Here is a 16,316-nt window from a genome sequence, read left to right as displayed (position 1 = left end):
TCCATACTGTGAAACAGTTTTGTATGGGTAGGTGACATGGTGCGACAATTTTTCTCTGGGCATGCGACATTTGATTTCTAGGCAGGCGACAACATTTTTCAAAAATGCGGCAGGTACCTTTTGAAACAGCGACATTAAATTTTCATTGGCTGCGACATTACTTTTTGAAAATGCTGTATAGCAGAAGTGGGGTTATTCACTAAGCTACCAGTGATTGTACCGTGCTTGCGTTTTCATTTTTTGTATATTCGACCCGAGTGTCGCGGTCATCCGTATAGTTTCCCCCCATCACCCTTTTCCTTGTACGAAATCTAGTACCACTTCCGGGTTGAACTTTCACAAGCATACTAACTACCCAATATCCCTTTGCAATTTCGGGAAAGCAGCCTGTCAATACATTTATCTCCCAGGTAGAGCAGGATCCTTTATATTCTTCTTCCTTTTCGTCTTGGCTTACATGTTCGAGTATCCACTTCCCAGCCTTACATCTGTTTTTTACATACTGAAGAAAAGGAACTCCGCGAGGGGCATACGATGGCCGCTGCGATGATCCAAGTTTCTCCCCCTCTTTGACTCTAATCAAGTCTTGGTATATGTAAGTAGTTGAAGCGATGATAAAGACAAAGAAACCGAGCAGATGGATGGACGGATGAAAGGATACGATATGGATAGACGGAAGATCTCATATTTGTCATTTGCAGCAGATGGCTGATACTGCACCGGCCGATAGTAAGTCTGAAAATTAATTTTTGGTTCAATCCGGATCAGATCCTGACATTAATGTAGGACGTGGCGGATTCGGACGTGGACGTGGACGTGGTGGACGTGGCCGCGGTCGTGGCGGACGCCGTGGTGAAGAAAAGAATGAATGGTAACCGATTATGCAGATCGACACTGCGTGACATCAGTTTGCTCAATATGCTCGATGCAGGGTTCCGGTTACCAAGCTCGGACGTCTTGTTCAAGCCGGCAAGATCAAGAGCATGGAAGAGATCTACACCTTCTCGTTGCCCATTAAGGAATACCAGATCGTCGACCACTTCCTGCCCAACCTCAAAGATGAAGTCATGAAGATTATGCCAGTGCAGAAGCAAACGCGTGCTGGTCAACGCACTCGTTTCAAGGCTTTCGTGGTTATCGGTGACTCGAACGGACATGTTGGCTTGGGTGTTAAGTGCTCCAAGGAAGTTGCTACTGCTATCCGCGGTGCTATCATCCTTGCTAAGCTTTCTGTTATACCTGTTCGTCGCGGTTACTGGGGCTCTGCTCTCGGTGATCCCCACACTGTGCCTTGCAAGGTCACCGGCAAGTGTGGCAGTGCTATGTGCCGTTTGATCCCTGCTCCTCGCGGTGCAGGTTTGGTTGCAGCACCTACTCCCAAGAAGGTTTTGCAGCTGGCCGGTATCATCGACTGCTATACCACTTCTCGTGGTTCCACCCGTACTCTTGGCAACTTTGTCAAGGCTACCTTTGCCGCTATTGGCAACACCTATGGTTTCTTGACTCCTGGTAAGAATTTTATGAAAAGTCTAGTGGAGGTCTTGGATGAATATCTCAAACATCTCTGTTAGATTTGTGGCAAGAAACCACCTTCAACCCCAGTCCTTATCAGGCCCATACCGATTTTCTTGCTCAGAAAAAACGGAAGTAGTGCTCATCTTACGCATGTTTCATGCTAATAAATGCAAGAATCGGAAACGCTTGATTATCCGAGTGTACTATGACATACCAACTCTGGCGATAACGTGAGTATGGCAGACGACGGTTTTATATAACAAACACGATCAATAATGCTTGCAAATAAGTGCTTTGATGTTAAAACCTCATTGAGCGGATTAAGCAAAGAGGGGCAAGTTGAAACCGTAGCTGTCAGGGTCTACAAAAAAGATGATCGTCAGAATCAGATGTAAAGAATAATCCAATTTACAAAGCATACCGTTGAATCGGAGCCCTTGAGAAAGGCTATCGAGTTGATTGCGGTCTTGCTCATCCAAAGACCAGGAGAAAACATCCAAGTTCGACTTCATGCGTTCAGCATGTGCGCTTTTTGGAATGACAGCGATGTCTCGCTCAATAGCCCATCGCAAAAGGATCTGGCCAGCAGTCTTGTTATGCTTCTGTGCAACAGTTTTGACAAGATCATGTTCAAGTAATGGCTTGGCAGTTTTACCAGTCTCGTTCAGAGTTACATAGGAACCCGGGCCAAAGGAGGAATAAGCGGTGATGTGAATGCCCTGGGCCTGGACCCATTCGACAAGTCTCTTCTGCGGGAGGTATGGATGAACTTCCACTGTTGGAAGAAAGCGGGAATCAGAATGGGGATTCTCGGAAAACTAATACGTTACACGAACCTTGAAGAGTGGCAGGCTTGTACTTGCAATACGACAGGAGTTCCAAGAGGGACTGGACATTGAAGTTGGAGACTCCAATGTTTCGTACAAGTCCATCATCTACGAGCTTCTCCATTTCAGGCCATGTCTGATGGATAGGGGAACGCTCGAATTCAAGCTTATCGGCACCAGGTTGGTACCATCCGGGGGGATAGGCAGCCTCGAAAGGAACGAATTTCAAAGGGACAGGGACTAATGCTATGCGTTAGACGCGCAATCAACGGGTCCGTACTTTTATACTTACAATGAATAAGATATAGATCAATGTATTCGAGACCGAGATCCTGGAGTTGTTTTTCAAAGGCCTTGCGGACGTTATCCTTGCCATGGTAGGTGTTCCAAAGTTTAGTGACGACTTTGAAAATAAGATTATTAGTAAGCTGACTGATCTTGTGCAAAAACCTGTGGGAACTTCTGTTGCCTGACGCTTACTGAATAGTTCTTCGCGCTTGACCAGGCCTTCTTTGATTGCTCTGGCAATACCACGTCCAATTTCCTTTTCATTGCCGTAGTCGCAAGCACCGTCAAAAAGGCGCTGTAAAGCAAAGTAAATCAGCATGTGTCTGCATGTTTCATGACTGAAGGCCACTTGCATATCCAGCTTTGATAGCATCGTAAATGATTTGCTCGGCGTCGTTCTGCTCCACTTTCCAGCAGCCAAAACCGACTTTAGGCTTATTTCCAGACGTATCAGTTATAAAGCCTGATCTTTAAACTTTTACTGTAACTTAGTGAAGGTCTTACCATCTTATCACCGGAGCGGTTAAGAATGAAATATTCGTCGTTCATCATATTCAAGTAAGGAAATGAGAAGGAAGACAGAGGTATTTCGCACCCTTGGCATTTTATAGAGGTGGATTACATCAGCGGAGTGGTTTCCATGTTTTTTCCATGGGTCGGGTGGGGAAAATCGATGGTTTCCCTTCTTTGCGAGTAGAGTATAATGTGAACCTTTTGTGCGATATTATGTAGTACTATCTAATAAACTGGCACATAAACAATCATAGTTTTTTAACGAATGATCTTGCTAGTTTCTGCGTTTTGCTATAGGCAAATCAACAGATGGATGCTGCGGCTGCTTGAGCATATGCAACTCCAGCTCATGTTACACGAAATCTGCTACAGGCAGCTCATGAGAACAAAGGCAGAGAAACGGACGAAAGACAAAACTTGAGAATGAACTTGGTAAGAAAGTATGCCTTTCTTGTTTGAATGTATATTTCAAGGACAAGTTAGTTAAACTGATATCAAATATAACAAAACAATTAAGATACCGGATTTCTAATGAGCTTTAAAGGCAGCCATGTTAAATTTGCATGCTAGAGGATGCATATTTTGTGCAATATTCAGGAAGCTTGGCGACTTGCCGCAAAGTTTTGCAACTGTTTCGAAATTTGCGACTTCCAGGCAATGGATTGCGTTCCTTCCTGAAGAAACTTTATGCCAGAGCAAACTCATTCTCCCCCAACGGAAATGATAGAGTGTTCTGTTTCTAGCCGAAAATTGCTTAACATCGAGCAAGGATATGTTTTGCAGGTACATCTTTCATCATTGACTGAGCTATAAAGTTAGTACCAATTCGAAAGGATCCGTGTAACCATCGTATAAGCGAAGAAAGATAGGACAGCATGAAGCTGATATCCTGTATTCAACAAATGCTGATGAATCTAAGCAATGCAGACGAATATATATGCGTGCTGAATATTGGGAAAAAAAGAGAACCTCTTCGTAAATTGTAGTAAAGCATGAAGATTTTTGTTCCAGGCTCTGATATCATTCGTACACTGGGTGGGTAAGAGCATCGCAACAATATTTACTTTTCGCGACAATTTCGAGATGGAGATCCCGACCACACAGACAGACGTTTATCTGCATGGAATGTATTTGAAGCAATCAAGCAAACCTTCGAAATCGCTAGACTTACTGATGACTTGGCTCAAAAACTCCTGATTCAAAGGAGCATAGTTGACAACTTCCAGGAGCAACAGCAAGCACTATCGTAAAAAGGACACATGTACAAATATCTTGGGTCAAAGTAGCAGATTATCTTTGGATTATTCCAGTACGTGCGCCCAAAGAGTTCGTTCTCTTCAGAGTGTGCATGGATCGACATTCCCAGAAAGCAATATCGACTGGCTCAAGCTCGCGAAGAAATGGAACAGCGAGTCTGCGAACGGCGAAACCGTATTCGCGAAAATACCCAGATTATTTAAAGCTGCGGCAAACGATACCACAGAACCGAGGTTTTTGTGATGTGATGATTGGAACTCTTCAATAAAACGCTAGAGAAAAAGCTGCAGAACGAACGCAAACACCACACCCACAACCAAATGCCACCATCACATAAAACAACTCTGATGTACACCTCTCATCACCGATCACTTCCTTATACCAGCAACAGATAGCAAATTCGGTTCAAGTGTACACTCTTTTCCAAAAGCAAAGTCGTTCTCAGCAAATTTTGAAATCGGCATGTTCACAAAAATAATATTCGTAGTTACCCAAAAGTCTTTGCGTGCGCTGACAAAATCAGATGTCGTATGCCCAGAAAAGTTGTCGCACAGAAGCCTTGGCATGGTCATCATTATATAAACATGTTACCTTTTCAGGTCCCCAGCTTTCCTTCTTCCATACACAATACACAATTGAAATGAGCAATCAGTTTTTTTATGAAGACGGGCAGGGTCATGTTGTTGATGAGCATGGCTGGCCTGAGCCCATGGGCTATATCGTTGATGAGGAGGTGTACGCTTTTCAAACTGTGAGTTCTCACACACAGTATTTGCGTAATATAGCTTGCGAGCGCAACTGCGAGTCCTTTCCTATGCATATCGACGAGCCAAAGGATATAGACATTCGTATGAGAGAAGCGACTACCAAGCGAACTTCTACACGGGCCAGGTCAAAGTGAGATTCTTTAAACTGATGTTTGAGAAGGTTTTAAGTGCGTCAGCTGCTGCAAAGTAGTTAGGATTACATGTCCGTTCAGCACAAAGATGGGCGTCAAAGTATGAAGATGATCCTGACAGCATTTTTGAGAAGCGTGAAAACAGTGGTCGTCCGCGTATTCTCAATGAAGAGCATAAGAAGGTTATTTTAGAATACGTTGATGAGAATCCTTCAGTTGTCCTAGAACAGTTGATGGAGCGACTGCTTCAGAGATTTGAGGGACTCAAACTATCCAAAACGACTCTTTATCCGTTTGTGAAGACACAATGTAACTTGTCACTTAAAGCCCGGGTTGCGCAAATGGGACAAGACTGATATGGACTTTAGAAAAACCTGTGTCTTTCTTGATGAGTCTGCCTTCCATATTAACATGAAGCGCAGCATGGCATGGTCGAAAAAAGGGTCTTCTGCAGTGGTCACGGTGCCAAAAACACGAGCACGGACGACCACAATCTTGGGTGCAATCTCTGCATAATGTCTGATTAAGTGCAGCTTGAGACTTCCACAGCCACCAGTCAAGAAAAGAAAGCGTGGGGGTCATTCCGAGCTTACAAACACAGGAGCTGTAACTGGGCACTATCTTAGCTTCCTTAAGGCTACAATGGATGAGATGGATTAATATGAGCAGATGAAAGGCCATTACTTGGTAATGGATAATGCTCCTATTCATAAGGCTGACGATATTTCTAAGTATATTGAGTCTCGGGGATATCGTGTGCATATCTTCCATCATACGCGCCTGAGCTCAATCCCACTAAGCAGTTCTGGTCGGTTGTCACGAGCAAAGTTAAACGCAACAGGTTCTTGGAAAACGAGACTCTGATGAGCAGAATCAGCGAAGCATCCATTAACTTAAGGCTAAGTGATTTCGAAGGTATTGTCTCTCATTCTTATAAATGCTTAGACAAGTGTCGCAACAGAGAGCAACTCTGATGAGGTTCTCTGGGCATGCGACATCTGATTTGTCAACGCACGCAAAGACTTTTGGGTAACTGCGATTTTATTTTTGTGAACATGCCGATTTCAAAATTTGCTGAGAACGACTTTGCTTTTGGAAAAGAGTGTACAGCCGATGACACCCACAATAATACTCCGCCCTGGAATCTTGGCCGCATCGCCTTGCCACCGTTCATCAACCCCTCTGTTGAACTCGTTCCACAGCAGATATACCTAGGGAACGAACCAGAACTTGTAAAGTAGAAGGCTGCGAGGATCCATATCGCAAAGATGGTGTGCAACAGCATAGGTGCCGACATTTTAGACCACCACCTTCACCAGATCAAACCCCTTAATATCTTGAAACCCACGTTGTTTATCATACTTGTACCATTTTATACATTACATAATGCAAGGTCATCTTGCGTTTACTCGCGCCTTCCGGCGCTCGCAACCAAAACGCTTTCTGTCCCCAGACTCTTTACCCGGGCCGCGGACTGCGTTTCAACGTGCGCAAATATCACGACAAAAGCAGTATGATGAATGAAACGAAATGAAATGAAATATAACATCTGATTCAGAGAACTATTACTGAACAGCTAATAGCCTCACTTAGCCTTGGTTCGCGGCGTAATCTGCATAACAGCAGTGACAGACATTACATCGATCTCCCGAGCACGGGCCTTGACGCTCAAGTTACGATCACCGGTAACAAGACATACCGATGCCCTTTTGTCATTCGATTGCTTGGAGGACCACCAGAGACAAACGGATAAAACAAGATCGTCCAGGTTCTTGTCCATCTCTCCGAAAATGAACTGTTCATAGCGAATCGATATATCGTTTAGGAAATTATTATGCGACGTTTGAATGCGTAAACTCGAATTTCGGCGAGCTCGTTGATTCAACGCTGCGTCGATAAATTGCAAAGCATCATTTGCAATCGTTCCCAGTGGAGCTGCATTGCTGCTCAAACCATCTAATTCCGTGATAACTATTCGAGATATCATTAGTCATCCCTATGATCTTTCGCATTCCTGAAGAACGTACCAACGAGGGGTATCACGATCGGCCATTTGTCACTCTCAATCAGCTTCTTGACAAGTTCCAGTTGACCAATAAAACAGTTCGTGTCCAGAACCAGGACAGTATCACCAGGAATAACACGCTCTCTGAGACTTTTCATACGAGCCTCTCTTTCCTTTGCCCGGCCATAAGACCGTTTGTATTCACGTCCATGTTCTTCTTGGCCTGTTACAGTGAGCATCGTTTGCAGATGCTCACGACGCTTCTTGAGTTGCGTCACGATATCATCATCTTCCGGTTCCTCCAAACTATCCGTCTTCTCAGCAAGCAAAACATCGTCATCCATGGCCAGGAAAGTCGATCCTAAATGTCCCTGAATGTAGGTCTCATCATATTCACTTTCGGGTTCAGCGACCTCTCGGCTAATAGTATGTTCGTCTGCTGCAGCTGATTTCTTCCCAGTCTGGTCAGTGTTTATGGAAAATTGCTCCATTACAGGATCATAAGTGAAAATGTGTCGCATTTGCTTCAGAACAAAGAAGGTAACTTGCATTAATATAATCTGTTCCTTGCGATTGGTATAAGTTTACTTACCATCACGAGCGCGAATCCATAATCAAGAATCTTCAATTTCCGTCGCTCTAATAGATCCTCTTCTTTCGAAACTTCGGATCCTTTCTTCACTGCATTGTCCAATCCTTGTGACATCTTGCTGGTAATTTCATCGATCCAGCCTAAGCCTCTCAAGGGTAGCTCTTCTGGTAGGGTCGGGCCCTGAGACATCAAGTTCAGCCAGTATTCTGTAATCATTGATTCTGGCTGTGGCGTTCCAATCCTTTCCCAAAGGTCTTGCTCGGGTAAAAGGTGCTTGTTTATAATTTCATATCTCTTGTCTTCCGAGACTGACCATAAAAGTCGATTCAAAAAAGCTAAAAGCTCGTACCAAAATGCCGGAGATACAGTTGACGTGTCAGTTTCTTCATCTGCAGTGGCAAGTCCAAACAATTTCTCCCAAAGGCTGGACTCAGAGCTTGTCGGAGGGACGCATATACATGTACAGACCATCCATTGCAGTAACAGTTCAATAAAGACTAGCCAAGTTTCCCTGCGATCATTCCCGGGCATTTCGTCACCATCGGTTAGCTTGAGTTTTGACTTTGTGCTGTCCTTCTGACCGAAAATAAATCCAGAATGCTCAGTAAAGTTACTAGGCATTTTAGGTAGAGCGGAAGTACAAAAAGCAAGAGGTCGTTTGGACTTGAAGCTCGAGGAACCGCAATAACATTTGAAAAGTTCGGTTGCAATTTGGCACAAGAGCTCTGCACCGTGAGCAATCAAGATATTTTCACTCACTTCCTGGATCAGAGTATTGGCAGCATCTGCTTTTGATTCAGAATTCTTGCCATCACCATCGTTTCCTACTGCAGCATCCAACGGAAACAGCCTTCGATTATGCAGAGTTAACACTTTCGTCAGCGCTGCAGAGGCATAGTTGTAATTGTACAATGAAGATATGGAGAGTACTGCTACTTCCATCCAGAATGTCTCGGTTCTCGTCAGCTGTTCGCATCCCACTGACACCGTATCGTTTGGCTCCATCTCTCGGCTACTAGATTTTTCTGGGTGCTGCTGTTTCTCTTTAGTAGAGAACAGCATTTCAAATAGACGTCGTCTTATCTCAGCGAACTGATCTAAGCCGATCTTGGTAAAGAGCATTCCGTGTAAACGAATGAGCAAATCAACCGCTGTTTTCGTGGATCGAGACTGTTCGGATTGGCCATCAAAATCTTCATCGCATGCACCTTTGGCTCGGAGTGTCTGTAGGTATCTGTTGACCGCCTGCCGATTGCGTTCAAAGAGTACGATAATATCCTCCCTTGCGTTTACAAAACTGTTTCGACGGACCATCAAGCTTCGAATGCCAAAATACAGCTTGTGAAGATCTCGAGAGTAGTCGGCAGGCATTTCTGAAATCGGTTTGTTCAAAAGCAGCGATAAATTAAAGTATAGTCGTCCGGTCGTTGGCATAAAGAAAGTTCCAAGGGAATACCAATGCCATGCCACCTCCCAAAGATCTTGGGTATCCTGAGACGCAAAGCCATATCCAGTTGTAATGGCCCATCTATACCTAGCAATGTCACCTCTGAATGGTATACTCCTATACCATTTCAATCGCTTCGTACGTCGCCAGGCCAGCAAATGCTCGTCCATCCAGTCATTGAATCCATCATCGTTTTCGTTACACACTGTTTGCATCTTGTCCAAGTTGTAAAGAAACATCATTACATCTCGGTAAAAATAGTCTGCATGGCACAGAAACTCGTCGCATAATTCTATCAGCATGGCAATCACCCGTCTCTGTGGCATGTTCGATATTATTCTGATAGGTTTCTCCAGCTGCTCATCCGTGTCAATCTCTAAACTGGAAATGCCCGGAGACCAAAGCTTCAGGGCGCACCGAAACTGATCAAACATGGAATAGATAGCCCGTTTCCAGCAGAGCGTTTCCAGATTCTTTCTTTCAGAAAAATCGTAATCGACCCGCATTATATCCAAGTATTTGTAAGCAAGATCAAGATGAAGCTTCGTCTTATCACGAAGAAAACTAACTGCTGCAGTCAAGTCGCTGTCATCCAGCTGCAATTGTTGAATATCCACCATGGTGTTTCGAAACATATCCTGCCTTCGAAAACTTCCTTCATCCAATTCGCTTTCCGTAGCACTCCGAAATAATGCAAGTGTAGCTGATGTTTGATTGAGTTTTGCTATGTTCTTTTCGATTTGTTGAATATCGTTGAAGAAAGACTTGATCTTGCTCTTTCTAGGGTCTGTATCCGGTTTACAAGACTTGATTGCAGATGCATTGCATGAGCTGATTTTCAGCGGATGATCTTCTTTCTTTCCTTCATCTGTAATATCGACAGGTTTCTTCTCGTCGTTTGTGGACTGCATTCGGGTACGTGTTGATGTGATATTCGGAGCCACGGTACTGGCGTCAGCTTGCCACAAACGACCGGTACTAGGACCTCGAGGAACAAAATCCATTCCATCGTCGCTTATCGCCTCTACTTTGTAAGGTCTACGAACTTGAAAATCTGGCGAATTATCGGATACACCGGGAGACAGCAATGTATTCCGTGACTTGGATACCGTTAACTTGTTGAAATCTATAGGGTTATCCACAGCTGGATCGAAAAGCTGGCGCCTTCGGACCGACGCGTTGTTTCGTGGTTGAACATTGTGATCACTTTGACGAGAAGATTTAAAGCGCCCCGACTTTGCACTCGAGTGTTTGTTCATAGAATCTCACAGTGTGAGCGAAGACTACAAAGTCGTCAGTAGCTGCCCTGGAAACTAAGAGTGAAAGGAGCACTACCTTTGTATACGCTACTGTTATGAGTTACAGGCTCTTTTTTCAGATGATGCCAAGTGAATGTCAAGACTTGATTCAAGATGACATCGGTCAGAAAGGAAAAGAATAAGCAAAAATAGACGCGGAATTGAAAACACTCGGCCGTGTTCTTTTTCAGAATCCTGCAATGCAAGCCTTTACGAAGTGGTCCACCGCCAATGGCGTGGAGGCGACTTTTGCCAAGATACAACAGACGAAATACGCAGGAAAGGGCTTATTTGCCTCGCGATCTTTGGAATGCAATGAATCAGTAGTTAACGTACCAAGCGATTTGGTGATAACGCGTGAACGCGCACTGCAAACAAGCAGCAGTCTTCAAGAACTATTGCGTAATCTCGAGCAAGAAGGCGATTACGAGGAGATAGAGGCAGCAACTGGATCGGCTGAAAGCGAGCGAATGGTTTTGCGATTATTTTTGCTGGTTGAAGCTTTTGCTGCCGACAGCGACTCTTTTTGGAAACCTTACATTGACTGCCTGCCGACATTGGAAGAGCTTCGACAATATCACCTCTTGTTCAATTCAGGGGAGAAATGCTTGCATTACTCTGGAATTGGAAGGGCCGTGCTTGCAAAAAGGGCAGCCCTCGAAAGAGAGTTTAAACAGTTGCAACTTTATAACCGAGGAGATCGGTTTTCAGCGTTGTCGCTGGATATGTGGATTTGGGCCGATGTGACATTTTGGTCCCGAGTTGTCAGTCTTGAAAGTATTAAAGAAAGTTGCGATGACAATGACGATAAGCTCGATCAAAAGCTTGTAAACAATATGGTTCTCGTTCCGTTTTTCGATTTGGCCAACCATTCTTTGTCTCCAAACATACGATGGCAGTTGACGCCGAACGGCGCCATACAGTTCGTGACAACCCGGGATATAAATGAAAACGATGAATTATTTCTTTCCTATGGAGACAAATCGAACCAAGAGCTGCTCTTTTTACATGGATTCACGCTGGAGGATAATCCAGAACCTATACATTTCAAACTGCCTTTGCAAGCATTTATGAACGAGGACATGGCTGACGACATTAATAAATATCACTGGTTACTCGAACGAACGAAGCCAATATTGACCCTCTGCGGCAGACCTCAAGGCGATTTCCCAGGCGCATTCACCCCATTTGAGGCCACGGGCTGGAGCTTTGAATCTATTGCTATGATTTATTTATTGACAATGGACGAAGAGGACGGTCTGCAGATAAGCACAATACCAGACATTGGATCAATCTCCTTAGAATCGGACAAGACTGCAGAAAAGGACGGACACTTTGATGTACAGATAAAAATACTTGGAGAAGAAGTTACGAGTTTAGAAAGTTTACCTGCGTTAATTGCGAAATCTCCCAACTTGGCGGTCATACAGCTACGAACAGCAATACTTCTGTTGGGAGCCATCGAGCGTCACAGAGTCGAACTTTCACAAGCAGAAATGGAACCATCTCATCCGGGCACTGTCTATATGGCACATTTACGCCGATATATTCATGAAGAAATAACATTGCTTGATAGAGCTGTACAATCGCTTTCGGATATCAGAGATGCCTTTCTCGAACATAAGGCCGTACAAGCATACCTTTCTCAATGGGATTAAATTAATATGTACGTCAACTCCAAAATTTTCAGAAGGCTACCGTAGCATTACAATGTTGTAATATGAACAAGCACACCAATTGACTTGTGTAATAAGATAAATAGGAAGCAGATGTAGTCTAAAGAAGTTCTATGCATCATAGATAAGATCGATACGAGTGGCTGCAAAGATCATGGCATTTGTAAGGAGAACTTGCACTTTGCAATACTGGTTAAAACAGCCCAATAATCCTGTATCGAGAATGGATCAAGCATCGAATGTTGTTTCGCATTGCGGCATCGTTGGTGAACCGACTCAGTGATATCGAATCTATAATTGCAAAAAGACTACGTATCCTCTGTATGTATGGATCTTTCGATCTTCTGCAAGGAGCTTCCTCAGAGAGTGCATATCTTCTAAGCTAATTTCGCTTGAAAAGTATAGATGGCCCTTTATGCCAGAGTAGCACACCGGCGCTCGCATGCATCCGCAAGCACAGCGCCATCCAAGTCCCGGTTTATTCAGACCTGCGCTCGCTTAAATCGATGTGTATAAGGCAAGGCGTGAGATAAGAGTTCTTCCATCAGTATCTTTTCCGTTATCAATATCATTGATTTTTCTCCACGATGACACTTTTTCAGCAGCATTCCCATTGTCATTATCTAAAAGCACGATACCATTATGTTGCTATATGCTCACTGTCAAGCCTAATTCCCTTGGCGGAAGAAGTAGAACATAAGCAAGTGGACCGTAAAAGCATACATCTCATTACTACGTCGTAACTCGCTTCGTCTTCTTGTCGCACATAATACGTCTCGCTAAATGCATATGTTTTCTCATGATCATCCATCAGGAATAATTACATTACTGTACTTCAGCGGAGATGTGCGCGTTATATCGACGATATTCTCATTTTTTATGTAAGCAGAAGAAAGAGGAATTGTTTCAACAGTTTCAACACGCTTAAGCCTTCCTGGCCATTTCTGAGCTAGTATCGCTCAAACTGGCAATTTCTTGGGCTTCAGCACCACACCTGCCAATAGACAGTGTGAGATTTGTATATATAGAGAGTCTGTACTGGCCGCAGGCTACTCTACAGTGATATAAATAACTAGGTAAATGGAAGTCATTGTGGACATGCTTTATGCTCTTATTGTTCTCCTGCCGCAATTGCAGCTTCTGCTTCGTCGACTTCGTCCTGCATGATCTTTTTGCGGGTTAGCGCAGCTTTTGCTAAATCAAGACGATTATGTTTCTTAAAGATCAAAGCAAGCTGCTTTTCTCGGTCAATACGTCTCCGTACAGTCTGAAGATATGACTCCAAATCTAACAGTCCAGTCTGAGCCTGCACCACCAGCATATTCATCTTGATATCGAGCGCTTGTTTTCTGTCTGTGAGGTCTTCCCGATCCTGAGGAGACAGTTTGCCGTTACCCGACAATGCTGCTGAAACTCGTTTGATTTCATATTCTAGAACCATATTCGACACGATGTTATCGACGCTAATAAAAAATGTTATGCCTTAGATCTACAGAATTAATGCCCTGTATCATTGCATAAGCTTACTTGTTAAACTCTTGCTCTGCTTCCTCCAATTCGGCAAGTTGCTCCTGTTGCGGTGGGCCTCGGTCTCTCTTCGACTCACGCTGTACCGGGTCTGTAGCCGACAAATCAAGATCAGACTTGGCGGATGAGGATGCAACGGAAGCATTCGCGCTTCCGGAGGTGAGCCCTGCTCTTAACAGGAGTTGAGATGTATTTTCACTGGATTCGTCAACAATAACCCATTTTTCAGTGCGCTTAACAATATCCTCCCCCGCTATTGGTTCGTGTAGGTTAATTTGGATCTCCAGCTTGGCACCCGTCTTTTTGCGGTTAGCATCTACGAGCTAGAATTGCTAACTATGAGGTTTTTGATGCACATACATACATGTTATGAAGAGTAGAACCCTGTCTCGACCATACCTCAAACATGCCTCCAATTGAAGATTTCGTGAGCAGCTGCTCCAAAGGCAGAACAAGTCGGCCGAGAAACAACGGTCGGCGGAAAAGTCCGTAGCTGTAGCGGTTGTGGAATACTTCAAGTGTGAGTTTCTTTCTCTGGACATAGCGTAGAAACGTTCGATTGGAACGAGTAATTGGTATACGCGTGGTAAAGTCAAAAACTACAGTCGGATATCCATGAAGAAATCGTTCCAGCAGTCATCGTGAAGTTATATGGCGTACCTGGATCGTTTCCCTTTTTCACAGGAGTTTCACCCCTATTCATATGTGCCTGGGCTGTGTTTTCGGGTGGCCAACCACCGAAATTCCAAGTAATAAAAGGTTCAAGTGTTGATGACACCTCCATCGATTGAAGACCAGTCGCCCGTAGAATTCTCAGCTCCATTTGGTTGGCGGGAATATGTTGCAGAATGTTTTTGTAGCGGTATTCTACTTGTTCGAAATGTAATCGAGGCATGCTATCATGTTTCTGATCGCGCTTTGACCGAAGATAAACTGCATCGGCTGCAAAGGTCTGTTCCAATTGTAGCAAGCATTCTCGACTAGTGGATGATTTTGGATTGGTCTTCGGCAGCTTTGCTGCCTGAACTGCTAAATTGTGGCAAACATTCACTTGATACGCTAGCTGCGACTCAAGATGTTCCATGGCATTCGCAGAAGCTAGGCTAGGTTCTACTTGCTGCACTTGTCTGATTCTACCGTCACCGAGATTCATATCGGGTTCGCCTGGTAAACTTTTTTGCAGAGAAGCAATGTTTTGTATCTCTCCATTTTTTAACTGCACAGCCTGTCGCAACAAATCTTTAGAGACCCTTAGCATTTCTTTTGCTTGGTGTATGTTTCCAATGTTTTTGTAATGCAACGCGGCTTCCTTATATTGCTTTTGCAGTTGAATGACAGATTGCAAGTGCTGTTGCATCTGATCTCTGTCTGATTCGGTCGTAGAAGTTGATGTCTGCTTGAGCTTCGCCTCAACATGGTGCAAATTTGTTGTATCTTGATTTATCGCGTCGTCTTCTGCATTTGACATTGTCAGGGATGGTCCGCTTTGTAATTCCTGCTGCATTCTCTCCACAATCATTCCAGAACCTCGAATAGCAAGCTTCTCCTTCAAAGCCTTTGACTGACGCAAAAGCTGGATAGTTTTCTTCTTATCACCTTGCTTCTTCGCGGCAAGTGCTTCCTTCTGTAGTTTTATAATCTGTTCCAGCAGCTCAGGCTGCGATTTGTACGATTCATTATTTTGCTTTTCGAGTTTCATATCTGCATCCTGGCTCGAAACAGCTTGGGGTATATACGTTGACTCTGCATTATCGTCGTTGGATATAGAATTGTCAAAAGTACCCGTAGGTCGCGATGCATCCTCGTTGATACCATCCAAGGCACCTTCGACTTGACATTGAGAAAGTTCTGTGTGCATAACGTCCTCAGTATATGTATACATAGCATGTATAGCATTCGTTTCAGAAACTGGCATTTCGCGTTCGTTTGAAAAATCACTGGCTTCCTGGTCTGTGGATTGTTGCGCATGGTCCGCCTGATCTACAGCTGGCTTATCCGTAGCCAATGTTGATAGTTCGCTCTGATATATAGAATCAGTCGCTGTTTATCATGAATCGATTATCAACTCACCAAAAGATCAGGGTCTGCCAAGTCCTTATCCTCGAGCTCAAGCTCATCAGCGTCATAATTATACTGTGCAAGGCTCGTGAAATTGTCGACATCGAAGTTATCGTCCAGGATAGGTGTCTTTCTTGTGTCAGTTTTGAATGCTCTTGTAGCCTCGGCTTTTCCTGGATCGCTGTTCCCCTGCGCAGAAGTAAACTCCTGCAATTGTTTCTACAAAGTATATTGTATTGAGAACTTCGTTCGTGCCATCGCTTATACCGAAATGTCAGCATACCAGTAGTTCCGGGTCATCCAGATCTGCTTCATCGGCATCGATGTCAGGTTCGTCTGGCAGAGTCAAGTTCAAAACTTCGTCGAGATCCCCAATTTCGATAGATTTTGTGTTACGCCGACCAAACATGGCTTC

General features: G+C 44.1%; 6 protein-coding genes across 6 annotated transcripts; 3 read left to right on the top strand and 3 right to left on the bottom strand.

Moving 5' to 3' along the window:
• Positions 1–704: 704 nt before the first annotated feature.
• VTP01DRAFT_6256 (40S ribosomal protein uS5) lies at positions 705–1,651 on the top strand (the record flags this gene model as incomplete). Its single annotated transcript, XM_069385137.1, has 4 exons — positions 705–729; positions 787–871; positions 932–1,509; positions 1,572–1,651. 4 exons carry the CDS (start codon positions 705–707, stop codon positions 1,649–1,651), a joined length of 768 nt encoding a protein of 255 aa, XP_069242629.1.
• A 184-nt stretch (positions 1,652–1,835) lies between these two features.
• VTP01DRAFT_6255 (uncharacterized protein) lies at positions 1,836–3,182 on the bottom strand (the record flags this gene model as incomplete). The annotated part of the gene is made up of 7 exons (XM_069385136.1): positions 1,836–1,876; positions 1,937–2,290; positions 2,352–2,582; positions 2,635–2,745; positions 2,823–2,925; positions 2,984–3,064; positions 3,135–3,182. The coding sequence occupies 7 exons, from the start codon at positions 3,180–3,182 to the stop codon at positions 1,836–1,838; spliced, it is 969 nt and encodes a 322-aa protein (XP_069242628.1).
• Positions 3,183–4,135: 953 nt separating this feature from the next.
• Positions 4,136–5,654, top strand: VTP01DRAFT_6254 (uncharacterized protein; the record flags this gene model as incomplete). Its single annotated transcript, XM_069385135.1, has 2 exons — positions 4,136–4,182; positions 5,387–5,654. The coding sequence occupies 2 exons, from the start codon at positions 4,136–4,138 to the stop codon at positions 5,652–5,654; spliced, it is 315 nt and encodes a 104-aa protein (XP_069242627.1).
• A 1,229-nt stretch (positions 5,655–6,883) lies between these two features.
• VTP01DRAFT_6253 (uncharacterized protein) lies at positions 6,884–10,601 on the bottom strand (the record flags this gene model as incomplete). The annotated part of the gene is made up of 3 exons (XM_069385134.1): positions 6,884–7,269; positions 7,326–7,827; positions 7,896–10,601. 3 exons carry the CDS (start codon positions 10,599–10,601, stop codon positions 6,884–6,886), a joined length of 3,594 nt encoding a protein of 1,197 aa, XP_069242626.1.
• Positions 10,602–10,840: 239 nt separating this feature from the next.
• Positions 10,841–12,298, top strand: VTP01DRAFT_6252 (uncharacterized protein; the record flags this gene model as incomplete). The annotated part of the gene is made up of 1 exon (XM_069385133.1): positions 10,841–12,298. The coding sequence occupies one exon, from the start codon at positions 10,841–10,843 to the stop codon at positions 12,296–12,298; it is 1,458 nt and encodes a 485-aa protein (XP_069242625.1).
• A 1,129-nt stretch (positions 12,299–13,427) lies between these two features.
• Positions 13,428–16,310, bottom strand: VTP01DRAFT_6251 (uncharacterized protein; the record flags this gene model as incomplete). The annotated part of the gene is made up of 6 exons (XM_069385132.1): positions 13,428–13,779; positions 13,844–14,166; positions 14,243–14,442; positions 14,504–15,863; positions 15,914–16,120; positions 16,185–16,310. 6 exons carry the CDS (start codon positions 16,308–16,310, stop codon positions 13,428–13,430), a joined length of 2,568 nt encoding a protein of 855 aa, XP_069242624.1.
• Between the last annotated feature and the right edge of the window lie 6 nt (positions 16,311–16,316).

The sequence above is a fragment of the Rhizomucor pusillus genome (assembly GCF_041956525.1).
Source record: "Rhizomucor pusillus strain CBS 183.67 unplaced genomic scaffold VTP01scaffold_3, whole genome shotgun sequence".
In the NCBI taxonomy this organism is placed as follows: Eukaryota; Fungi; Mucoromycota; class Mucoromycetes; order Mucorales; family Lichtheimiaceae; genus Rhizomucor; species Rhizomucor pusillus.
This window is presented reverse-complemented; position numbering and strand designations above follow the sequence as displayed.